The following is a 25,470-nucleotide window of genomic DNA, read 5'->3' on the forward strand; positions in this document are numbered from 1 at the left end:
GCTCTAAATTAATTCAGTATGGATTAAAATACTTAAATGTTAAAAACATGACTACAAAGTTACCTGAAGAAAATTTAGGTAGATACTTTATAATGCTTGCCTGGAGGCCTTTCTAAACCAGTGGAGACCGTAATGATGAAATTTGATGAGGGTGGCAGGGAAGGCCCACTCAGCCCTGGAACAGCTAGGGCCTTGCTGCCTTCCAGAAGAGCCCAGTCCTGCTCCCCACCCTGAAGTGGCAGCCTCTTTCCCACCCTCTAGGTTAAAGAATATCTCCTGTTGCCTTTACTGAATTCTCGTGTTTATTGATCGTTTCTGTTTCTTGCTTGAATTGCATATTATCATTTGCTTGGTTTTCTATTGAGTTGTTGGTTCTTTTACTGATCTGTAGGAGTTCTTTGTAAATTCTCTATAATGTTTTGGGAAAGCATGGAGGTTGAAGTTTTAGGAATCACGAGAACACCTCTAAAGAATGTCCAGGGAGAACAGACCTGGAGAAGCAATAACCTGTCTGCCCATCCTTGCCCACAGCTCCGCCGCATGCAGGAGATGATCGCCAGGATGCAGGCGCAGATGCAGCTGCAGCTGCAGGGCGGGGACGGCGATGGTGGGGCCCACGGGCACCACGTGTAAGGTAACAGTGAAGCCTAGAAGACACGTGTGGTTCCAGACACCTCAACCTAAATGTAATGGCAGGCACCTCCTCCTTAAGTCTCACTAACGTTTTGCGTGTTGAAGCTCTGTCTTTAACTTTATTACCGACCTTAAAGGAGACAGTGTGGCCTCTAAAAGATGGAACCTTCTCCCCTGCCAATGTAGAAAAGATTTTCCATATTTTCTGAGCTGATAAACGTGATTAACGAAAATAAGTTAAATATTTTATTTTATTATTTTTTTTTTTTTTTAATTTTTTTTCAACGTTTATTTATTTTTGGGACAGCGAGAGACAGAGCATGAACGGGGGAGGGGCAGAGAGAGAGGAAGACACAGAATCGGAAACAGGCTCCAGGCTCTGAGCCATCAGCCCAGAGCCCGACGCGGGGCTCGAACTCACGGACCGCGAGATCGTGACCTGGCTGAAGTCGGACGCTTAACCGACTGCGCCACGCAGGCGCCCCTAAGTTAAATATTTTAAAATAAGCTTTCCTAGGGGGCCCTGGGTGGCTTAGTCAGTTGGGCATCCAGCTTCGGCTCAGGTCATGATCTCACAGTTCATGGGTCCAAGCTCCATGTCGGGCTCTGTACTGACACAGCTGAGAGCCTGGAGCTGCTTTGCATACTGTGTCTCCCTCTCTCTCTCTGCACCTCCCCCACTCACACTCAGTCTCAAAAATAAATAAAACGTTAAAAAAAATTTTTTTAATAACCTTCACTAGTCATACAATTGGAAATTTATTGCAGTTGAAAACATCTCTTCGAAGAGAATTTCAAAGTGTTATTAAAACAGTTTTTGCAAACCAAAGGTAAAGGTGACGTGAAAAGGTGAATATACCAGGTAGGCCAGGGGTTCCTTGATCCAGACTGCTGATCCCACCGCAGCCCTGCTCCGCCCCGTGGTAATCAGTGAATCTCGTAGATGTCTAGCCCGGTGTGCGCCCGCCTCCCTGTTTGAAGGGAATCTGCAGACAGCAGGGACCCAGGACCAGGAAAGGGCAAATGTTCCCCTGTATTCTGTGGACAGGTGTCTGTGGAACTGCTGTCATCACCTCCCAGAGGAAGGAGGGAGAGGCTAAGTCAAATACAGGCCCGAGGACGAAGCAGCTATGTGGGTTTCAGGCAGAGGCTCCGTGGAAGAGAGATGCTTAGCTCTGGCGCAGGTCTGGGGGTGCCGCAGGTACAGAGTCCACTACAGGTGGGGCCTGATTGCAGAGGCAGGAGAGTGTTGATGACAAGAGGGAGATGATGTGGGGACATAAGTGAGCTGAAGCTTAACTGACATAGGGCAGGATTGATGAGACAGAAAGCGAGGAACCTGGAGGCTGGGAGGAGTCTACCCACTGTCGGGAGTCCACCGTGGCAGTCGCACGCGTGATAGAGGAGGCCCTGCAGGCTCACCCTGGGAGCATTGGCCACCAAAACAAAGCCCGGCCCTTGCGGCTGGTGGGGCAAGGTTTCAGTTGTGAAGCAAACAGAAACACCTGTTTGGTGTCCCCGGTTACTGGAACGGGAGTGTCCACATATCCCCACCTGGGGCTGAACGGCAGCCCAGAGTTGGTTGTCGACACCTCCCGGCAGTCGCGAGGCCATGTGCTGAGTCTGCGCTGCACTGCCGTGGTCACCGATCGCGTGCCAGGGTTTCCAGTGATTTGCCTGTGCGCCTCTCACTGGGGAGATGTCAGCACCGCCCAAGCTCGGGAGGCTGATTCTGCGTGAGCGAGCAGGTTTGGTGCCTGATGGGGAAGTGCTGGGGAATTAGCAGGAAACAGGACTTCTGATGGGGAGGGCTCATTTGAGGCAGGAGGGAGTGACCGATGTTTGCTCATTTTCTCTGATTTTCCTGCTTTTCTTTTAAAAACTTTAATTATGAAATCAGGAAAATTCTACTTTAGGTGTATACAGCCACTTTATATTTTTGTATACTTTTCAGTTTGGTGGTAACTCCCAAGTTCCCAAGAGCCTCATCAATGCTGTTTTGATTTAGTTAACTCTGGTCACGTGAGCCAGCCTTCTGCTCAATTTGTGCCCTTTGTGATACAGAAAATAATGTTGTTGATGATCCTAGCAGGAGCATCGCACTGCTTCCATCTAAACATGTTGTGTTTTGTTTTTCCAGAAAACACATTGCAAGATGAAGACAACATTCCGCATGAGTAATACAGCTGCGTGTTTCCGACAGATTATTGGAGGGGTGCCCGTCCACGTTTTACAGTACCTGTGCCTGAGAATTTAATTTTTTTTTTAAACTTTTGATGTTTTGTATGAAGTACTTTTAACATTTGTAATTTTGTTGCTCTGTTATACTTCATATTTTGTGAGGTGAACCTTTCATTTTTATCTTTCTTCCACCTTAACTAACCACTAATGTTGGAACTGATTTCCGGGGTCAGTTAGAATGTGTAGTTAACATTGAATTTCTTTGGTTTGGCTGGCCTAACTGACTAATGGTTGAGGAGCACTCTTGATTCATTTCTAGAACATTCAGATCGAGCCAGCAGTGTTCCTGGGTGGTGGCAACGTAGACCCAGCAAGTGATCTGGAAAGATGAGCTGGCCTGCAGTAGGGCATTTACAACACCTAAAACCAGTTTTGCTGCTGTAATTCGATACTGTTCATTCATGTGCACATTCACCTTTCTACCACTTGAAACAATAGAATTATCTAATGTGATATGTGCATACTCAGCTCCTTTAAAAACAGGCCATTAGGAGCAAATTTTAAGAATTCTCTGGATTCTGATGCTACATTTTTTAAACTGCTCTGCAGAGAACCTGCCACAAGCCACGTTTTGTAGTGTTCTTCACTGATACTGGTTTATACTCTGCTGTGGACAGAAGGTGTCCATGAACTCCAGTTTTCATATTACAGTGATGACTCTTAACGCACACATAGCCAATAAACGATTTTTACTCAACTAACATAAAAAGTTAACTTTTTAAGGAAAATTAGTAAGTTGATACATTTAGAAACCAACTTTTTTATATTTTTGTACTGCACTTTAATGTGTTTTCTGTAACTGCAAGTAAGATCTGCCTGAGCAGTGGAAATCAGGGTCCTCTGGTGGATAGGCCTCTGAACCCCCAGACCTGTCCTGGGCCCTGGGGCTCATGGCCCCATGAAGCCTCAGTGCCTACCAGGTTTTCTTGATTTGGCTTTTCTTTTGTTTCCTTGAAGTTTTTTTAATGGTTTTCTGAAAGCCAAATAGCAGGTCATTTTTTTTTTTTAATGCGCAGACTGTTGTCCATTTTCAGCCACTGTCATTTCCATCATTCTGTGTAATACCAATTTCCCCATGTACCGAGTAAGACTGAAAGACATTTCAGATGTGCACCACGATCTGACTGGTAGATGCCACCAGTCAGGTCCGTTTTCTGTGCTCTGCGGCCTTGGCCCTTCCATTCCCTCCTAGCGTGTCCCCCTGTCATGTGCTCCGAGGGGCGCCGATGCTCCCGGCATGCTGTTTTCAACATTTATACTGACATTGGGAAAGCAGTTCCCAGAAAGAGAGGGTGGAAGGAGACCTGGAGGGGGCAGGTGCAGCTTCAGTGTTTTCATTTTGCTGTAACAACAGGGGTTAAGATGCAGAAATCGCTTCCTCTGAGTAGGAGAAGAGTTTTTGTTTTGGCCAGACACAATATGGTGACATGGTCAAAATATATTCACTCCAAAGGTGTATTATGGAAAATAATCGGGTGTTGTCAACAACTTTGCCTTTTCACTGTCACTTAATGGTGAGTAGTCACAAGCTGTTAGGTTTAGGCACGTTGTACCGAGTTTTTACCAGGGGAAAGTGCTCTAAAGAGCGCGTCCGTGCAAGGCCAATTGTTTGGGTTATTTTGGCATGAACTACACTAGTAAAAGCTGTTTAAAGGGTGGAGCTGGGGGCACATGTGCAAGTGGTCAGTGCAAGCCCTGTGTCTGCTTGAGTAAGACTACTAGGGCCAGCTGCCATCCCATAAGGCTCCTGCGGGGGCAGGTGGACCTACATTGTCTCCCCTCTAAATCCCCTTTTGTTGTGCTGCCCAATTCTAAATAAATACTTTCACTATAGATAATTGCTTTTACTAAGAGATAGTCTTTACCTATAGAAGTGTATTTTGAAAAGTTATTTTACATAGCAATTTTGTATCCATTGAAACTAACCTTTTATCAATAAAGCACTATTGTTTGGCTATGAAGTGAATAGTTATTTTTGGTTCTTTATGAAGGTGTAATGTCTTCTGGGAAAGGTTCAAAGCCCTACAAAACATCTGTGTACAAAATCAGGAAGAATTATTTGCACCAGTAATATCAGTACCTACCTTTTGTACTGGCGATCCCAGCCCGAGGGAAAGAGCCATAAAGACTAGGAAGGGAGGAATTATGGGTGACCTGCTCACCTACCTATAGTGAGTGTATGCTAAAAATCAGCACTATTATGGGGTGCCTGGGGGGCTCAGTCGGTTCAACATCCAACTTCAGTTCAGGTCATGATCTCACGGTTCATGAGTTCAAGGCCCGCATCAGTTCAAGGCCTGAGTTCATGAGTTCAAGGCCTGGAGCCTGCTTCAGATTCTTGTGTCTCCCTCTCTTTCTGCCCCTTCCCCACTCGTGCTCTGTCTCTCTCTCTCTCTCTCTCTCTCTCTCTCTCTCTCTGTCTCTCTCAAAAATAAATAAATGTTAAAAAAAATAAAAGTCAGCACTATTAGGAGTCCAGTGGTGCCTGGACTAGATCTAGGAAATCATTTCTGTTCTAAATATCTCTGAGAAGAGACGGATAAGGAACACTCGGCCACTTACAGAGGAAACTTCGAACCTGAACTGCTTGCCTGATCTGGGTGGCTGGATGCTCTTTGCTGCCTCCACCACTGACCACCCAAGGACCTTTAGTGCTTCCTGAACCACCTGCACAGACCCCAGGGTAGAAGATACATCATCTCCACCTCCTTCCCTCAGGTCAGCCTGTACCCTCCTGTTTGGTGCTAGTAGAGGCCCTGCAGCCTCCGGGGAGTCACCCGTCCCTGGGACCAGGCTCTCTGTTCCCAGCCCCCACTTGCCCTGCGGCCAGTCCTGAGACATGTGCCACCCTGGGGGCAGTGAGGACAGTTCTCTGGACTCCAATTTTGGTGCTGGGGGCCAGTTAGAGGAAAGGCCTCAAGGGAGTGGTGGGAGACATGGGGCCAGGAGGTGGAGGGGCCGCTTCCTACAGAGCTGTCTGGATGGCCTACCAAGCTGGGGCTCTGCTGAGCCTCAGACCCTGAGGCTGCCCTGTGGGGAACATCAGTTCCTCGAACCTCTAGGAAACCTGAGGGGTCTGGCGAAGCTCAGGAGGTGAAACACTGTGGGGGCGGGGGGTCCCCTTGAGAACGAACCCAGGTTGATCCTACCTTTATCTCCTTGACAGCAGCCGGTGGCACTCCTGGTCTGCCCCAGGAGGGCGGGTGTCAGGACCTGGCGCTGAGGGCAAGTTGGGTAGGGCTTGAAGGATGCGTGGGAGTTCACTGAACCCCTAGAAGAAGGGGTGTGTGCACCTAGTGGTCGCGGGCCTGGGAGACCCAAGACGTACTGTCACATTTCCATTCCCGAGTGGTAGTCGCGAAGCTAAAGGGGGAACCACAAGGCTGAGAGGACGTGGGCCGCCTTCCCTTGCCCATCGCAGCACGTCACTGTTCAGCAGTCAGTGCCCTTAGGCCATGGTCCGGGTAGCCCCAGGAGGAATGCATCCGGGGGTAGGACAAGCGGGCGGGCTGGGCTGGAGCCGGGAGGAGAGGAGCCGCGCCCAGAACCGCCCCAGACCCGGCGAGCCGCCGGGCCCCAGCCCCGCGTTCAGAGCCCCGCCCCAGGCTGAGGCCCGCCTGCCGAGCCGAGCCCCCCCCCCCCACCCCAGGACCGAGCACCGTCCTCCGAGGCGAATCTCCGCTGATTTGCATTCGACTCCGCCTGTCGATTTAGCTCCGCCTCCTCCCCGTTCGTTCACCAATGAGAACTCTGTGCCGCACTTCCAGGCCGCGGGCCGTGGAGGCCCCGCCCCAAAGGGCCGCAGCCCAATCGACGGCGCGTCCGCGGAGGCGGGGGCGGGCCCCAGCGGGGCTCGCGGCGCGGGGCGGGGCGTGCGCCGTGGAGGCGGCTGGCTGGCAGTCTGGCGCGGCGGTCGCGAGCGGGCGGAGCTGCCGAGACCTGGAGTCCGCTACGGACGACGGCGCGGGCCGGGCCGGCGGGTGAGGACGCAGGGCCGCGAGCACAAGGGCCCGCGGGCGGGCGGGGCCGCGGTTTCGCGGGCGAGGGCAGGGAGCCGAGGCCGAGCTGGCGCTGAGGCCCGCGGCGGCCCGGCGCCTCAGGAGCCGCCTCAGGACGGCGGTCCACCTGCGGAGTGAAGCCCGGGCTCGGGAGGCCTTCCAGGGCGGCGGGCCCCGCGCGAGGAGGCCCCGAGAGTGCGGAGCCTGCCCGCTGGCGGCCTGGACGCGGGAGGCCCGGGGGCGGGCCGCGGAGGTCCCGCGTGGGGGCCCGGGGGCGGGCCGGAGAAGGTTTGCGTAAAGACCCGGGGAAGGTCCCGCGTGGGGACCCAGGGACCCTGGGGAGAGCCTTGCGTGGAGGCCCTGGACGTGGCCCAGGGAGCGTCTCGCGTGGAGGCCCGCGCAGAGCCACAGGTGGAAGCTCATGCTGGTTGTGACCACACCCTTCTTGGCCTTTAAAGGGTATCCTAAAGGTGGTTAACTAGGTGTTGGGTGTTCATGCTTTTAGTCCACTAAGGTTTAGAAATGCTCCCCAAGGCCTTGGGAAGGCATCTAAAGGGAAATTGGGGCCGGGATACGGCCCAGCGTATCGCGCCAGCACTTTTTCCACTTGTGCTGGTGTCCACAGCCTCCAGTGGCCTTTGGTGTGCTGGTCAGGAATGGCTGCGAAGAACAGAAATTTAATCATGTGCTGAAGGAAATAACGCCAGTACGTCCTATACAGAGCCGATGGGAAGATCTAAGACCCAGGGCTAAATCTTTAAAGGGTGGTTTTTCTTTCTTCGTTTGTTTTGTTTCCATGAGATGGTTTTGGTCGGACCACGGTGGAAACGTTTGATAACCATCTGGTGGCATTGGGCTCGGGTGTTGGTTGTGTGTAGACGACGTACCAGCAGACAACTCGGATTTTCTCTCTGCCAGAGAGACTGTAGAAGACACTAAGGCAGACAGGCAGGCATGGAGTAACTTGACTCGTAGCTCAAATGTAATTTTAATTTCCCGCATCTGCTGTTTGTTGAGATTCGCGCGAGCCCCTGTGCGCGAAGAGAATTTGGTGTGAAGAGTCGTGAAGTGCTCCGTGCTGGTCATTGTACTTGGTTCTCTCAAACCCCGCGGTGGAGACGTGGCCAGGTCGCACAGCCCCATCTGGAAGTGGAGAGACCGGTTTAGGATCACACCCTGGCCATGCGTCTTCCGAGCTTTATTGCAGATTCTCTCCTGCGAGTGTGCCCTGAGCCGTTTGGACTGGATGCTGCTGCAGTTCCCTCAACTGGGGAGGTTTGCTGGCTCATTTACATGATGACCATCCTTTCCTAGGTTTCCAGGGTCCTTCTGCACTAAGTCATTCCCCAGTTTATGTGAGGAAGTTCATGTGACCTATTCATTTGTCTTTGCTCCTTATCGATAAAAGGGGGTGAAAACTTAGCTACCCCACGTGGTTGTTGTGACACCGAAGTGTCTGTATATACGTGGGCCGTGTGTGAGATGTCTGGCACACACACAGCAAGCGCTTAAGTGACGTTAGCCATTATACTGTCAGGTGGAGGAATAATCTGAGTAGATAGTAGGGCGAGGTAGGCAGTATTTTTTTTAATTTTTTGTCAATGTTTTATTTATTATTTTGAGACATAGGGAGCAAGTGGAGGTGGGGCAGAGAGAGAGAGGGAGACACAGAATCCAAGCAGGCTCCAGGCTCTGAGCTGTCCGCGCAGAGCTCAACACCGTGCTCGGACCCGTGAACCGTGAGATCATGACCTGGGCCGAAGTCGGACCCTTACCACTGAGCCACCCAGGCGCCCCGGGAAGTAGGCAGTATTGAAGCAGTTATACTGCGTTGGGGGAAAGATAGGAACCGATTGGCAAAGCAAAGATGGACACGTGGGTAATCCCTTCTGTCCACACACTGGCCTCTGGTCACCTTGGCACCCCCTCTGTAGTCAGACAGTAACTTACTGCTGCTTACCTGTTCCGTTTTGTTCCTGTTTTTCCTTCACCCACTTTCTCATCAGCTCACCGGCTGCCCCTTTCACTCAGTGGGTGGCAAGCCTCCTACACGCAGCAGTGGCAGTAGGCATTCAGGGAAACCCCACTGTAAAGTTGAGTGTTGATCTGAGGGCTCTTGTGTCGTGGTCTGAAATCTGGGTGTCCACAGGGTCACTGGACTATAGTATATTTGTCTACTCCAGGTTTTACCTTGGCAACAGGGAGTCAAAGAAGTGAGGATTACACAGAACTTAATATGGTAAAGCCCACTCTTGTGGGTTCCTGGGATTGGTTACTTTGGTGGTGATTCTATAAATCGGTTTGATCTTTTTGGAGAGCAGTTAGCGGTATGTGCTAAAGATTTTCATTTTGTAATCCCAGTTCTGAAAACCAACCCTGGTACACAAATCCTGCATGTCAGGATGGTGGAGTTCTCCACAGCTAGTGAGCATGCTCTGGGAATCCTGACAAAATGCGAACCTTCTCTCCAGACAAAATGTGAACCTTTGATTTATGGAAATCGGTTCAAAAACATGCCTTCACTAAAAAGGTGAAACCATGGGTACGTAGCAATTATACTGTTGTAAAAATATGTGAAGACGTGGACCAGGATGGAAAGGGATGTTAGGGATATATGTAGTTTTACTTTAGGGTCATGGGATTATTTCTATCCTGCCAAACTGGTGTTTTAGTTTATAGCCTTTTTAAGAAACAGAAAGGGGGGCGCCTGGGTGGCGTAGTCAGTTAAGCGTCCGACTTCAGCCAGGTCACGATCTTGCGGTCCGTGAGTTCGAGCCCCGCGTCGGGCTCTGGGCTGATGGCTCAGAGCCTGGAGCCTGTTTCCGATTCTGTGTCTCCCTCTCTCTCTGCCCCTCCCCTGTTCATGCTCTGTCTCTCTCTGTCCCAAAAAAATAAATAAACGTTGAAAAAAAAATTAAAAAAAAAAAAAAAAAAGAAAAGAAACAGAAAGGTACTGTAACGTTGTAGGATGCGGTGATGACTCTCCCAGCTGCAGAGCAGAAGGAGACCTAAGATTACATCCAGACCTCTGGGTAGGCCCACAAGATCCCTCAGGGCCCAGCCCCTTGCGGGCATCCTCAGGACCCCACACCTACCCACATTGTTCTTTGTCCTGACCCCTGCAGGGCCCCTGCCCTGACTTCTCCCAGGAAGCCTCTCTGAGTCAGGCAAGCACCCCATTCCTAGGTTTACCTTGTACTTTCTGCTCCTGGTTACTGTTGTGGAGAGGTGGTACTGGCCACTGACAGAGCTGTCTTTTATTTTATTTTTTTTAATGTAAATTAGTGAAGTGATCTACAGTCAACTGGAATATAATCATACCACAATTTATTTACTTATTTTTTTAAAGTGTATTTATTTGGGGGCGCCTGGGTGGCTCAGTCAGTTAAGCATCCGACCTCAGCTTAAGTTATGATCTCGTGGTTTGTGGGTTCGAGCCCCATGTCGGGCTCGGTGCTGACAACTCGGAGCCTGGAGCCTACTTCAGATTCTGTCTCCCTCTCTCTCTGTCCCTCCCCCGCTCGCACTTTGTCCGTCTCCTCTGTCTCTGTCTCTCTCTCTCTCTCTGTTTCAAAAATAAAACATTAACAAATTTTACAAAAATAAAATAAAGCGTAGTTATTCTGTGAGAGTGCGCACATGAGCAGGGGAGGGGCAGAGAGAGGGAGAGAGAGAGAATTCCAAGCAGGCTTCATGAGATCATGACCTGAGCCAATACCAAGGGTCAGATGCTTAACCAACTGAGCCACCCAGGCGCCCCCAGAGTTGTCTTTAGATCTTGTGGGCCTGTGCTTGGCCTGCGGGGGGTCACGTAAACCAAGAGGAGGTAGTCCACTGTGGAATCAGGGTAGGGTTGGTGCCACTTGAGGAACTGAACAACCACCAGCAAGTCACTAACCTTTCTGAGCCTAAGTTCCTCGATCTATGTGATGGGGATTGTGAGGATTAAATAAGATGATGTGGGCCTGGCAGTGGCCATCCCTTGGGACACTGTGGCGTTGGAGTGTGTGCCAGAACCTTCTTTTGGCCTGATGCAGATGCCCTCCTGCAGAGGGCTTCTTCCTCTCTTGCAGACACCAAATTCCTGTCTGCCAGCCTTGCTTCACCTTTTCTGTGGTGCCCACCACCATTTAACACACCATCTTCTCCTGCTGTAATAGGGAGGGGTTGTCTCATAAACTCCCATGTCCTTATAGGGACACCTGGGGGACTCAGTCAGTTGAGTGTCCAACTTCAATTTAGGTCATGATCTTGAGGTCTGAGAGTTTGAGCCCCACATCGGGCTCTGTGCTGATACCTAAGAGCCCAGAGCCTGCTTTGGATTCTGTCTCCTCTGTCTGTGCCCCACACCCACTCACGCTTTGTCTCTCTCTCAAAAATAAATTAACATTAAAAATAAAAAACTTAAAAAAAAACTCCCATGTTCTTACAGACTTAGATTTTCTTGATACTGAGCACGTGCTCAATACGTTTGAATAAATCAAATTTCAAATTTCATTTGGGGCAAGGGCAGATGCCAAGTTTTATGTGGCCTGAAGCTTATACATACAATTTGGGAGAGGGAGCCTTTCTAAGAAAACGAATACAATGTTGTAAATAATTAATTGGAAAGTGAATATTTATGTAGAATAAGAAAAAGGTACAGATTGAAAAAAGCCGAGAATAACATCACTAAATGGCATATTTGTTCAAAAGTAGCATATGTGTTTTTTAATTGTCTCTTCATGTGATAGAGAATAGAAAGAACTCAATGATTCCTCTCACACAAGTGATCAAAAATATTTATCGATAGGATGCATAGAACATGGTTACACCTATGGACAGTATATGTTTGCTGTTTCTAGTACAGCTATAGGTGTGTGTCTCAGAAAAGCAGGAGTTCTGATAAATTCAATTCTGTACAATTCCATTCAAAAGTAAAAAAATAATCTGTGCTATGTTGATAGACCTACTACATTAACATTTATTTTTCTGACAAACAAGAACGTCAGTTTTACCTACTTACAGTTTAACATGTGTGACGATAATTTTCCCACAGGTGAGCATCTGGCTCCCCTTATTTCAAACCTTGTTTCTTTCCCATAGCCCATGCACCGCCAGTGCTGGGCACCATCAGATGTGTACAGATGGCCTCAGGCCCCCAGCCCTGCACCTTTGTTTCATGTGCCCCTGGTGGGCAGGCGTAGTGGGTGACGCCAGTGTTCCCAGAAGCCCTACCTGCACTGAGATGGCAGGTGGTAAGTGTACAAGAAGTAATTGCAAACATACACGTATCCCATCAAATCCAAGCTAAATGTGTCTCCAGCTCCTTGTGCCCTGAGCTGCATCCCCAAAATGCCAGCAGCCCCTACTGAGCTGCCTGACGTAAAAGGAACAAGGTTGTAGTGGAAAGCGGCAGCAGCCTAAGTTGATTGCAATCAGAATGTGTTCTGTGAATTTTACAGAAGGCTACAACCATAGGCACACTTTGCATAGGGCCTGTCCTAGGACCTTGGAAGGGGCCAATGCATGTAGGGGGGGCCCAAACCAGAGGCAGAACAGCTTTGGAGGTATCAGGCTTTTGCAAGGGCAGTTGTGTCCCTGTGCTTGATGCCAGATAACACAATAGAGGCACGAGGGTTGAGGGTGCTCAGCGCACCTTCTAGCACCCAGTGGAAGTGTGTTTGAGAAGGAAAAAGCAACACTAGGGAATTTTACAAGTTGTTTCAATTACTAGGCTTTAGTAACTCTTGCCTCCTTCATAATGAAAGCCCTAAACGCTTTTGATAGTAGTTGATAAGATGCATGTTGGGGGAACAAGTCTCAGTACCTGAACAAGAAATCGATTCCAGGGAGTGCTTAAACATATTTTTATTTCAGGGGCACCTGGGTGGCCCAGTCAGTTAAGCATCCATCCGACTCTTGATTTCAGCTCAGGTCATGATCTCATGATTCATAGGATCAAGCCCCACATCTGGCTCTGCACTGATAGTGCAGAGCCTGCTTGGGATTCTCTCTCTCCCTCTCTCTCTCTCTGCCCCCCTCCCAAAAATAAATAAACTTTATTATTTTTTTTTAATTTTACTGAACTGTTTTAGAAGAACAAGTACACTTCCTAGACGAGAGATAATAGCTATTGCATCTTTCTCTTGGAAGGTGAGCAGTGACATACCATAGGTACCCCTACCATTTAAGACTCCTAAAGCAGGTAGTACTTGTGCAGTAATCTGCAGAAAAGCCATCTCATTTAAAAGTAATGTATACATATCACTGGAGGCAATTTGAAAATTATAGAACGTTGGAAAAAGAAATAAAAATCAACCTTCTTTCTCTCCCAAAGATAACCACCATAACCATTTTTAAAATGCATGGATATCAAGTCTGGCTCCTGGACAATGGACTAAGCATGCTCCACCCTGGCTCTCCCACTGCCTGTGGCTATAAAGCCTGGACAGCTGCAGGCAACTGGTGTTTGAGGACTCTGTCAAGTCAATGGTGACAGGAGGATTGGGAACAAAGGCCAGAATTTGAAGAACTACTGCACCAGTAAAGAGTTGCCTATTTTTCCTCCAGGATTCCCCAGCCTGGTCTCAGAGTATCTGAAACCCAGAGGTGGGCACCAGATGCAAACAGAAAGTGCTGTAGGAGAGAATGGGAGAAAGCTGCTGGTTTCCTCCCCTCTCCCCTGTCCTCCAATCAGGCTGTGGCTCCTGGAACCTGCAGACACCTAAAACTCTGAGGGAGTCCAGAAACCCCCATTGCTGTTTTCTCCCAGGCAAGGGTGCAGGCACAGGAAGTGCACAGCGGAGCCAGTAACTAAAGCCCCAGGTTTCTGGCTGAAGGACTGAGAAGGGGAGCTCCAGGCAACTGGAAAGTATACCAGGGAGACTTGGGAGAGGGAAGAGTTCAAGAAAGTGACCCCTGAAATTGCTTTGAACTTATGGCCTCAACGCTGAGCTGGGCACATATGAGTCTGACCCCGAAGAACTTGCCAGAGGCTTTGGGAACTCAACTAAGAGGTAGGCCACGGCCTGGGAACCAAGCTGGCCTCTGGATGATGGTACACAAGGAGGATGGAGCCTCTGAACATGGAACTGACGCTGAGACCACAGCCTGCGGCCTGATCCCAAGCAGACCTGTGTCTGCTAAAGCAGAAATACCCCAAGTCCACACAGTATTAAAAATGGCCACAATCCGGGGCTCCAAAAGTCCACAATCCTATCCAAAATTACATAGCATACACAGAATCGGGAAAATATCCCCTCAGAAGACACAAGACAGGCACAAACCAAGGTGATACGAATGTTGCAGGTCTCCGACAGAGACTTTGGCAGAATTTTGGCTCCCGTGACCTTCACCTCCTGATGTTACTTCTAGGAATATGCGATGGTACAGCAGCTCAGTGCCAGCAAGGACAGGGGTCTCAGTTCTCTACCCAGACAGCTGAGCGGGCCTGGAAATGCATTCTTCCATCTCAGACCCCACACCAGCTGTCCCCTTGTGCAGACCTTGTGAGACCTTCAGCAGAGTGCTCTGCGGGTGTACATTGTACCCAGACTTCAGATCCACAGAGACTGACACAATAAAAGGCTCTTATTTAAGCTGCTCAACTGTTAAAGGTTGCGATAAAAAGTTGAAACGCACTTGAAAACAACTGTTACTAAAATGTCCTGAGAAGCAAGGGTATTCTTGAAACAAATGGAAACGTAGAAAGTGAACTTAAAAAAAAAAAGATGTAAAGGAAAAACAAGTAGGAATTTTAGAACTGAAAATACAATAACTGACGTAAAATGGAGTTACAGAGTTAACAAATGACAGTGAACGTATGATGCATGGATGTGCAATATTTTCAACGTTTATTTATTTATTTTGAGGGAGAGGGGAAATCCCAAGCAGGCTCCATGCTCAGTGCAGAGTCCGAGGCAGGGCTCGAATCCACAAACCATGAGATCACGACCTGAGCCAATCAAGAGTTGGATACTCAACTGACTGAGCCACCCAGGCTCCCCTGGATGTACAATTTTTAAAGTCAAATTGTTTTGTCCTTTAAACTTGAAGAATTTGCATCATATTGTATTGGACTGGGAGTCAGGACACTGGGCCTTAGTCCCGTCTACACAGGTTGGATCTGTGGCCTTCAGCAAGCGGCTCCATTCTCAGGCTGCTGTTTCCTATGGAAAATAAGGGGCTGGGCCAGCATTTCATGGTGTACACACACTCGCCCTCTCACCTGTGAACTGTTCCAGCGGTTTTCTGGATCCTTAATGTACGCTGAAAATTGTCGCCAGATCTGTTGTTTCTTCTTTCATTTGTTCTTTTTCTTTTTTTTTTAACTCGTAGAAAATTCCAAACATCCACAAAAGTGCATATATCAAAAACAGCTCCAATAATTAACATATGGGCAATAGTTTGGGTTTTTTTTTTTGGGGGGGGGGACTATTATCTTCTTGACCCCCACCTCAGTGGATTATTTTAATGTAAATCCTAGGTATTATTCCACTACCCAAAAATAGTTATGTATCTCTAAGAGATAGGGTGTCTTCCACCTCCGTATATACACAATACCATTGAAACATCTAGGAAATTAGTGGTACTTGTTAAATCACCTAATGTGAAGGAAGTGCTCAGATTTCCCTGATTGTTCCACAAATACTTGATTCAGGATTCAAATAAGGTCCATGGGGAGCATTTGACAGATAATGTCTTTTAACAGTGTCTATCACCTTCTTCCCACCCCGTCGCTTGCTTGCTTGCCTGCCTGCTTGCTTGCTTGCTTGCTTGCTTGTTTTTTTTCTTTGCCATTTATTGAAGAAATGAGATTGTTTTTCTTGTAGAATATGCCACATTGTGGTTTTACTCGTAGTCTTTAATCTTTAGGCTGTATTTCACTAGTGATGGGTAGTGAGGTTACTGAGTTTGAAAGTCACTTGAAGTAATTCCTTTTGTAGTTTAGCTGCTGTCTGAATGTACAGTGAGGATCATTTATTTCATTTTTGAGTTTGGGGGCTTTTCTAAAACACTGATTTCATTTTGCTTTCTAAGTATGTAAAACATTCGGGAGGTTCCCAAGTCAACCCACGGAAACCTTGTGCACTGGAAGAAGAGGTTTCCAGTGCTGTATTCCCGGTGCATTCCATCCCATGGGCGGCCACTGTCAGTACGTTTGGGTTTGTCCTTCCGTTGTTGTTTGAAGACAAGCAAATGCACATGTTTCTATTCCAACTCTCTCGTTCATGCTGGAGAACCATAAAGACCTTGCTTTTGTCCGTGAAGATTTTGGTGTTAAATTGGGCAGCTTCATACTAAAGGAAAAAAGGGTTGAGAATCAACATTTTGATTGGAGGAGGTGGGTGTGTTTGTGCCACCAGTACACGTGCCCATGCATGCGGATGCCCTGCCTGCCCTCCATCTGGCCAGCTGTTTCTTGTCAGCTCTTTGAGGCGTTGCCTTACGGCGCATGTTCTGACATTTTTCTCTCTGATTCCTTATACCGATTGAATTGCTTAGTTGCTTGTCCTAAAAAATACTAGTCATGCTTATTAGGGAATAAAAGGGCCTACCTCTTGCTGTGCTGTAGTGAAGAGGTGATGTAGTCCAGGGCCCAGGAGCCAGGTGAGGACTCCATCTGAACACTGCCAGCAGCGAGCGTTCTTGCCAGCGCTGTCGTACGCTCTAGGTGTGTTAGAAAGATGTCGTCGAAGTGAGTGCCATGTTCTGCTTCCTTAATTGGTCAGTATACACTTAGGTTTTATGATCCTCCTGAAAGAGGCAACCAAGGAGGGTGGAAGAGGCAACCAAGGAGATCTTTTGCATAACAGAATTTTTAAGCAATTCCCTTTATTGTGGACCATGACCAGTGGGTGCTTTTGTCTGGGGAGCCATGTGCTCATTTTCCAGTAGACAGCAAGGCGGCTTAGTGGCCAGGTCCAGGCCGGGCTTAGGTCCTGGCCCAGTCATTTCTGAGTTATGTGTTCTGTGGCAGACTTTTTTTTTTTTTTATAGGCTTTATGTTTTAGAGCAGTGTTGAGTTCACATCAAAGTCAAGTTGCAGGTACAGAAATATCCAAATGCCCTGTCCCTCTTACGCCTTTCCCACCATCAGCACCCCCCCCACACACACACAGAGTAGCACATCTGCTACAACCCGCATTGACATGTCATCACCCAAAGCTTGGACAAACTCTTTGTTTTGAGGAAGAGAGGGCACAAGTGGGGGAGGGGCACAGAAAGAGACAGATTATCCCAAGCAGGCTCCACGCTGTCAACACAGAGCCGGATGCAGGGCTCAATCTCACGAACTATGAGATCTGATCAGTTGGACACTTAACTGACTAAGCCACTCAGGCACCCAAATGGACAGACTTTTGAGCTGAATTTTTCCAACTTAGAGATAGAAATATATCACAAGGTGGTTTTTAAAGTTTTTCTCGGAATTCTCTCTGTCTCTCTCTCTCTCTCTCTCCCCCATCTCCCACTCTCTTGTCTCTCTCTCTCTCTTTCTCTCTCTCAAAATGAAAAAAAAATTTTAGGGGTGCCTGGGTGACTCAGTTAAGCAGCCGACTTCAGCTCAGGTCATGATCTCACAATTTGTGAGTTTGAGCCCCACGTCGGGCTCTGTGCTGACAACTCAGAGCCTGGAGCCTGCTTTGGATTCTGTGTTTCCATCTCTCTCTGCCCCTCCCCTACTCATGCGCTCGCTCTCTCTCTCTCTCTCTCTCAAAAATAAATTTAAAAAACATTAAAAAAATTTTTTATTAAATGAAAATATGTAGGTAGGAACGGAGTTTTCTAGTAGGTAGTGCTAAATGTCAGTAGTGGAAATTGTGTCCAGCTACCAGAAATATTTTTAGGAATGAAATCTGCAGAGCATTTCATTCATGGAGGAGGATGACAAAATCTGGAGCCCGTGTAGGGCCTTGGTTCTTCACACCACTGCTTCCCTCTGGATTTCTGGGAGGCTCTCTGGAAGCAGGAGAAGTGAGCAGGGGCTAACATCTAACATTTAGGGCTCCCAGGCCCGCAGAACAGCTCACGTGGCCTTGCTGTGTTTCTCATCTGTCTTGCATACTCTTGCCCTTTAAATGTTTATTTAGAAGCACACAAGGCAAAACAAAGTAATTTCTGTTAGGTCGTAATTGATGTAAAACAGATTCATTCAGCGCATACGTTTTTCCTTTCGTTTTCTCCCGCGGTCAGCTGGAGGAGGCGGTGGGCGGGGCCCGTGACCGCTGAAAGAGTGGCCTCGCGTTTCTGCAGGGGTCCGGTTTCGCCGTTCGTTCTGCGGCAGATGGGTAGTCTCTGAGGGCAGCATCGGGGTTCTGTACCCGTTTTCTGTTAAGTTCCTCATCTTCTAAGATTTCTTAAACTTTGAAGCCAAGTAAATATTAAACGTGTAATTTATGCCACATACCGTTATGTGATAGCAACTGTATTTTTCTTTAGAACATAAGCAGTAGGGTACTTCGGGGCCATTTCCTCAATGACCTTCCAGAACAAGAGTGCCTGATGACCCCGAGTCTTAGCTTAAGCTACATTGAGGTCTTTGGACTAGATGAAAATAACTAGGATGTCCATTTGCTGCTCAAAAGGCATGCAGACCTGCACAGATCTCTTGTGGACCAAGAAGTGGTCTTTTGTTCTTAGATGAAATAATGTTAAAAGTATGCTGTTTTTAATTTATTTATTATACAAATAAACAAAGATCTAGAAAAACCACATAAATCGAGTATATGGCTTAATGATTATAAAGTGAACATGGTCTAACCAAGTGACATAACCATGCTGACCATGCCAGAGGGCCCTTCTGAAACCTTATCCCGGAGACAGAAGCCCTCCCACCAAGATGGACCACTGCGAGTTTTCTAGTACGAATCTCCTTGCACACTCTTCTTACAGCGTGCCCACCTTGATGTGCCCCTCAGCACACTGGGGGTGAGTCTTGCCTGTTTTGTTTTAGAAGTATGTGTCTAGACAGGACTCTCTTATTATAATGAGTAGAAGATAATCTGAAGAAATTTTTTCCATCTAAAATTATTAAGAAAACAAATCTATATCAGGAAACCCTGGGTGGCTTAATCAGTTAAGCGTCCGACTTCAGCTCAGGTCATAATCTCACAGCTCGTGAGTTTGAGCCCCACATTGGGCTCTGTGCTGACAGCTCAGAGCCTGGAAGCCTGCTTCAGATTCTGTGTCCCTCTGTTGCTCTGCCCTTCTCCTGTTCCTGCTCTGTCTCTCTCTCTCTCTCCCCACCTCTCTCTCTCTCAAGAATAAATAAACATTTAAAAATTTAAAAAATAAAAAGTCTACATGAGAATGTATAATGGAATACATAAGTGACTTGTTAAAATATGTTTTGGTTGTACAGAAATTTTCAGAACAGTGGCTTAAAAAGGGAAGGATCACTTTGGTGCCCAGGATTAAACGGCCCATAGTTTCTCAGAAGGACCTGCTCTCAGTGCCTCAGGGTCAGTAAATGCTGGGAACTAACCAAGAACTTGTCTCAGTGCCTCAGGGTCAGTAAATGCTGGGAACTAACCAAGAACGTGTTCTCCTCTGTGTGCACATTAGAGACACCTTACAGGTTGTGTCTTCTTTGTTCACATCCCATCAATTTTGCATTAACTACTCACATCGGTGAAATTGAAAAAGCTCATCCTTCTGGTTCTCAGAATCTCATCCCACATTTAATATTAGTGGCATGAATATTAGTGATTTTCCAGTGTTTTCTGTTTGTGACCATAGTCTGTCTTTCACTGCTCAGGCCTGTATGGTGCATTGCCTGACGAGGCAGTTCATGTTCCTTGATGCCACTGCTGTGAATTAAATAAATACTTAGCAAACATTCACAGTAAGGATTTAGTTCCTGCTGTCAGGGTGCATACAACCCGGAGAGGGGATTCGAATATGGTGGGTAACTGCTAACCTGAACCAGACCTGTGCCTGTCCACGAGGGGCAGTCCATCCTTGTGCAAGAGTGGGGGCGGGAGGTGTATTTGGCAAAGTGACACCACCTTGTCACTTTGCTCATACCGTTCTTGGTTCACTGTCCCGGGAGGTTTTAGCTTTCTTGTGCTTGGCCTGCTTGTTCGACAGATCACACGTGTGTGGAAGTTCTTGCCCACGTGGGCTGGAGACCTTGTCTTTGCTGGGGAGGGTTTAAGTGTGTGGTAGAGGTGGCTCAGCGGGTGACTGAGAAGTTTTTAAACTTAATTCAAGAGACAAAACATTCATGAAATGGTTCTTCTTGATAACAAAGTAAGCATGGGACGGATGAATGGGCCAGGGGAGCCAACAGTTAGGTTGGCACATGAGGGAATGGACCGGAAATTTAGATTAATTCTCTAAGAAACTTACCGCACATTAGTAGAATGCTTGTTAGAGGTAAGGGAGTGAGGTGGTTTTCCCAGCAGCTCCACTCTTTCTTTTTTTTTTAATTTACTTTTTTATTTTTTTTAAATTTACATCCTAATTAGTTAGCATCTAGTGCAACAATGATTTCAGGAGTAGATTCCTTAGTGCCCCTTCCCCATTGAGCCCATCCCCCCTCCCACAACCCCTCCAGTAACCCTGTTTGTTCTCCGTATTTAAGAGTCTCTTCTGTTTTGTCTCCCTCCCTGTTTTGATATTATTCTTGCTTCCCTTCCCTTATGTTCATCTGTTCTGTGTCTTAAAGTCCTCATATGAGTGAAGCCATATGATTTTTGTCTTTCTCTGACTAATTTCACTTAGCATAATACCCTCCAGTTCCATCCACGTAGTTGCAAATGGCAAGATTTCATCCTTTTTGATTGCCGAGTAATACTCCATTGTATATATATACCACATCTTCTTTATCCATTCATCCATCGATGGACATTTGGGCTCTTTCCATACTTTGGCTCTTGTCGATAGTGCTGCTATAAACATGGGGGTGCCTGTGTCCCTTCGAAACAGCACACCTGTATCCTGTGGATAAATGCCTAGTAGTGCAATTGCTGGGTCATAGGGTAGTTCTATTTTTAGTTTTTTGAGGAACCTCCATTCTGTTTTCCAGAGTGCCTGCACCAGCTTGCATTCCCATCTGCTCTTTCTTGAGTAAACGTCTCGAATTTGTTTTTTGTCATACTGTGCTTCACTGATCAAGATTTTCCTTTAAGTTGACTTTCAAACATAAATACACATATTTAAGAAGTAAATTTGTCATAAATAGAGAGTAGCTAGATTAATACAAAGGAAAGCAAGCTGGTATTATTAGATTCTAGCTGATACTCAGCCTCTTCTTTCTTTGTAAAAACAATGACGTGATTAACCCTGTTCAGCTTTCTAGCTTGAAGCTAGAGAAGTTTCCATGGCATGCCATGGAGGACTGGAAAGGGCGGAGGGCATCGCTTGTGTGCTGGTGTCTGCTTAGCGGGCAGCGGGTGCAAGGACATCGTGAGAACAGGTAAGTGGTGCTGGGAACGGCCTGGCCTGGGGCCAGTGCCCCTCACATCAGGCACACAGCCCTCATGTCACTCTGATGGCCTCCATCCAGCCTGGTAAGACACCACTTACAAAACTGGGAAGCCTGAACCCGGCCCAGACCAACCTGGGCTGTCCTCACTTGGCTGTCCTCACCCAGCACAGGGAGTGGCCTACTGAATGGTGCCCGTCGTGCACTGCACTTGCTGTGTGGCACCTGCTCCTCTTTGCTGAAATGTACCATCTGGCATTTAACAGTGTACCATCAGCACAGCAACTCCCTGGGCTGCTGGAGCCCAGAGGATGTCCCGGGGGACTCCAGGCGGCCGGACGAAGGCACAGGCCACTGTTGGATGAGGTCTTGTGAGTTACATGAGAGGATGCATTGCCTGGCTTGCAGAAGCACCAGGAAATAGTGTCTTTGTGAACAGTGCTTGTTATTTTGTGACCCACCGATCCATGTATGAGTAGAAGGTAATCTTGTTTAACTCTTTGCTTTAATGTAACTTAAGACGCCTAGAAGTTGCAAAATTAGAGCAGAGAATTCCTGGGCACCTGATTTTTTTTAATATCTAAATAACTTTGGGGGCACCTGAGTGGCTCAGTCGGTTGAGCATCCGACTTCGGCTCAGGTCATGATCTCACGGTTCGTGAGTTCCAGCCCCACGTCAGGCTCTAGGCTGACAGCTCAGAGCCTGGAGCCCACTTCAGATTCTGTGTCTCCCTCCGTCTGCCCCTCCGCTGCTTGCACTCTGTCTCTCACATTGTCTCAAAAATAAACAAACATTAAATGACTTTCAATGACTCTTTGGGGTTTTTTGTTTTGTTTTAGAGTGCTCTTCATTCTGAGCTGATGAAGAATGGGGGAGATAGAAGGAACATACAGAGTCTTGCAGACTCCAGGGACACGCTTGGGCGCCCAGACCCCAGGGGGAGTGAGCACCCTCGAGCCTGGGCAGAACCTCTTGGCAACCGCAGCACGGGCATCAGCCAGAACACAGGAGAAGCACCTTCACCTCCGAGTGAAGCTGCTGGACAACAGCATGGAAATATTTGACATTGAGGTAAGTAGTGATATTTGGAGGCATATTTCCTTATACTTTCTAAAAGTCAAGTATGATGAACCACATTCCATTTTGCTGATCAGACTTGGCCTATTTATCAAGCTGACCAAGGGTGGTGTTGGTAACACTAAGATCCTTGGAAACAGTGAGTCTGAGTTTCTCCTTTTATTTGAAGAGTGATATTCTCCTGTCTTTCCTTTGAAATTCTGATACAACGTGGCCCTTCTGTTCTTCAGAGAGGCTGGCTGACTGCTGTGGAGCATGGACTGGACCCATCCAGATCTGCCCACTGTGTGTCAGCTCCTCTCTGAAACATGGCGGTGATTGTAGTCCCCTCTTCTCAGGGGCTGTGGCAAGGACGCGTGCAAAGAGCCTGGCACACAGGTGGTGTTGCACAGTAACATTCGATTTGTTTTTCTGTATCAACAGATACAGAAAACATAATAACGTTTTTATTTTGAAAATTTCCTAACAATAGATTGCACTGATAATGTTGGCAAAAACAAGTGAATATAGCAAAAATGTGTAAGTGTATCATATAAGTGTATGTGTGTATATATGTATCTAATCAATACTTTTTAAACCCACATAATACTTTAGAAAACACTGATTTTCTAAATGGTGTTAGAATGAGTGTGCTTTTTAAAATTATTTATTTTATATGTAATGCACAAAGATAGTCTCTCTTCTCTAATTTTTTCATAATGGTTTAAAGTAATATGTTTAGAAGTTTTTTCTGCTCTTAATGTCACAAAAGGAAGGACAAGAGAATGAATTTAAACTTTAGCAGGAGGCTTATTTGTGCTTAGAGATTTCTGTCAAGAAGTCAGGATGCTACACAGAAACTAAGATTACTGAGCTGGGGGCCAGGCTGTGATGACCCTAGAGGAAACTTCTTGGGGGCTCTGGTGGTGCCTAATTCAGAACGCATTGTATGGGAAGCAGAGGAGGGAGTGAGGGAGGGGGTCAGTGGTGGGGAGCTGGAGGTCAGGGCTGTACCCCAGTCCTCTTGCCTGGGGTCCCAGGCACACCAGCCTCTGTTGCCTCTCCTGCTTGAGTGTTTGATGGTAAGCATCTAGTGCATAGATTCATAGTATCTGAATTCAGAGGACCCCGAACACTCCTTTTAAGGTCTTACCTGAGGAGGAAATTGAGTAGCATTTCACCAGGGCAGTAGTAATTGAAACTGGTAGGACCTGTCTGTCCAGCTTCCCAGGTCACTCCCGTGTTGCCAGAGGCAGCCTTTGCTGGGAAGGTAGTCCAAAACAGGCTACCTTTGAATGCTGGAGAGCTAGAGGCTGGCTTTGGGCTCTCTTTGGCAGCATTTCCCAGCCCCGCATGGTGCTCTTTGATGAGTCACCTGCAGGAAGTGGGTTAAAGGTGTGCAGGGCTAGCTGGACTCCCAGATCTTTTCCAGCCAGTGCTCTCAAGAGTTCCACCGTTTAGCCGTCTTCTGATAGACACACCCACTATGGTCTAGGCTTATAACACTCTCAGAATGTTCAAAAGAAAGAACGGAGGGCAGGGGAGGAGAGGAGAGAAAAGAACACAAAGAACTGAGCTATTCAGAGCTTACTTTCAGAGCATCTTTTTTTATCCTGCCTAATAGTCTTTATCAACTAAAACTAGGCCCAAAAAAGAAGAAAGCACATATTTATTGTGGAGTCATAAATAACACATAGCCCTTCTCTGATATACACGCCATTGCTAAGTGTCTGGATTGCTTTATTCGTCAGCATTCAGAAGTGGCATTTTGTAAAGGTTTCACCATATTTAGAACTTGTCAGAGTTGAGTAGGTTGAGATTATTGTGTTGGGGAGGAAGAATTTTCTCTGCCCTTCCAGATCTGTTTGGCTAGACCAAGAATCAGACTGACATGAGACAGATCAACCAGCAAACATCCAACTTAATAGCATATGTATAGAGAATCCACAGAGATGGAAATTCCTAACACAGGCAGCACGATGCTTATATGAGCTCAGGAGGGGGGTTGGGTCTGGGACAGGAAGGGGAGAGGAGATGTGTGGGAATAGGGGTTGACTGTTGTGCAGATAAGTGTCTCAGGTGAAGAGTCTTTGTTAATAGTTCTCTTCCTGGTGCAGACAGTTAGTTGGGGGGGGGGGGGGGGGGGGGGCGGTGAAGAGCTTTTCCTGAATCTGCTGGGTTTTTACTGCTTTTAACTCAAAATAGTGTTCATGCCACAGTGGCCCATCTCGGGGAGGTCTGCTCTTGGCCCCTATAGTTGCTTCTGTTCATCAGATGGAATCATCATCTTCACTTCCCTGCAGGTTGATATTTTGGTAAGCCTGTCGGAGTCACCAGAAATTGCAGAATCACATTGCTGCCACATACCCCGAGTTGGATGGAGTACTTTTTGAATGATGTTACCCACTAACGCATGCCTTTTAGGAGGAGTTAGAATTCAGTATATTTTTTTGAGTCATTTGTATTCAGCTTCCAGGTACCCTGTCCTCTACAACCCGGTCAGTGGATTTTGTTAAGTAACAGACCACTCTAAAACCTTGTAACTTCAAACAGTAAATATCAAATGTTTCCTGCATGTTTGAGTGTTGGCTTGGGAGGGTCTTCTGGTCTGGGCTGGCCTGGAGGGCCTACCATGTCTGACACCCCAGCTAGAACCTCTTTCCACCCTCCAGGGAGCTAGCTTCTCCTTATTTGCACCGTGATGGAAATGTTCTCAAGAGTGGAAGCTGCCAGGTCCCTGGATGCTTGGGGTTCATGTGCTGTAACGCCTACCAAGTTTAACTGATCAAAACAAGCCACCAGGCAAGCCCAGATTCAAGCAGGGAAGAGTGGGGAGCAGTAGAGCTACCTTGTAGTGGGAGTGCCAAGGAATTTGGGACCATTTTATTCGGTATACCACAACGGCTGTTGCCAGTGGATCAGGAATGCATCTCTGGAAAGATGACTGTCTCTGTGAAGTTCTAGTATCTCCCATCAGTGGGCTGATCTCGTTTGCCGGGCGACATGCTTTGTGCGGCCTGCCCCAGAGCAAGCCACATGGCCTTCTCTGGGGGGACATGCTTCCCCCATACCCCTCTGTGAGACTCTGGTCCAAGAACACAGGCTTGTCCTGATCCATTCTTCCCAGTGTC

At 47.4% G+C, this 25,470-nt stretch overlaps 2 protein-coding genes across 13 annotated transcripts in view; both read left to right on the plus strand.

Moving 5' to 3' along the window:
- Positions 1 to 4,835, plus strand: part of SEPTIN2 (septin 2) — a 35,617-nt gene extending 30,782 nt beyond the window's left edge. For all 7 annotated transcript variants that reach the window (XM_045482014.1, XM_045482012.1, XM_045482011.1 and 4 more), the window contains 2 exons: positions 532 to 634; positions 2,774 to 4,835. In XM_045482014.1, the coding sequence (XP_045337970.1) occupies positions 532 to 633 (102 nt within the window). In that variant the 3' untranslated portion in view covers position 634; positions 2,774 to 4,835. The remainder of the gene's footprint in view (positions 1 to 531; positions 635 to 2,773) is intronic.
- Positions 4,836 to 6,726: 1,891 nt separating this feature from the next.
- Positions 6,727 to 25,470, plus strand: part of FARP2 (FERM, ARH/RhoGEF and pleckstrin domain protein 2) — a 107,985-nt gene continuing 89,241 nt past the window's right edge. For all 6 annotated transcript variants that reach the window (XM_045482021.1, XM_045482018.1, XM_045482022.1 and 3 more), the window contains exons 1-2: positions 6,727 to 6,854; positions 22,123 to 22,354. In XM_045482021.1, coding sequence (XP_045337977.1) covers positions 22,151 to 22,354 — 204 coding nt within the window. In that variant the 5' untranslated portion in view covers positions 6,727 to 6,854; positions 22,123 to 22,150. The remainder of the gene's footprint in view (positions 6,855 to 22,122; positions 22,355 to 25,470) is intronic.

This window comes from Leopardus geoffroyi, chromosome C1 (assembly GCF_018350155.1).
Source record: "Leopardus geoffroyi isolate Oge1 chromosome C1, O.geoffroyi_Oge1_pat1.0, whole genome shotgun sequence".
In the NCBI taxonomy this organism is placed as follows: Eukaryota; Metazoa; Chordata; class Mammalia; order Carnivora; family Felidae; genus Leopardus; species Leopardus geoffroyi.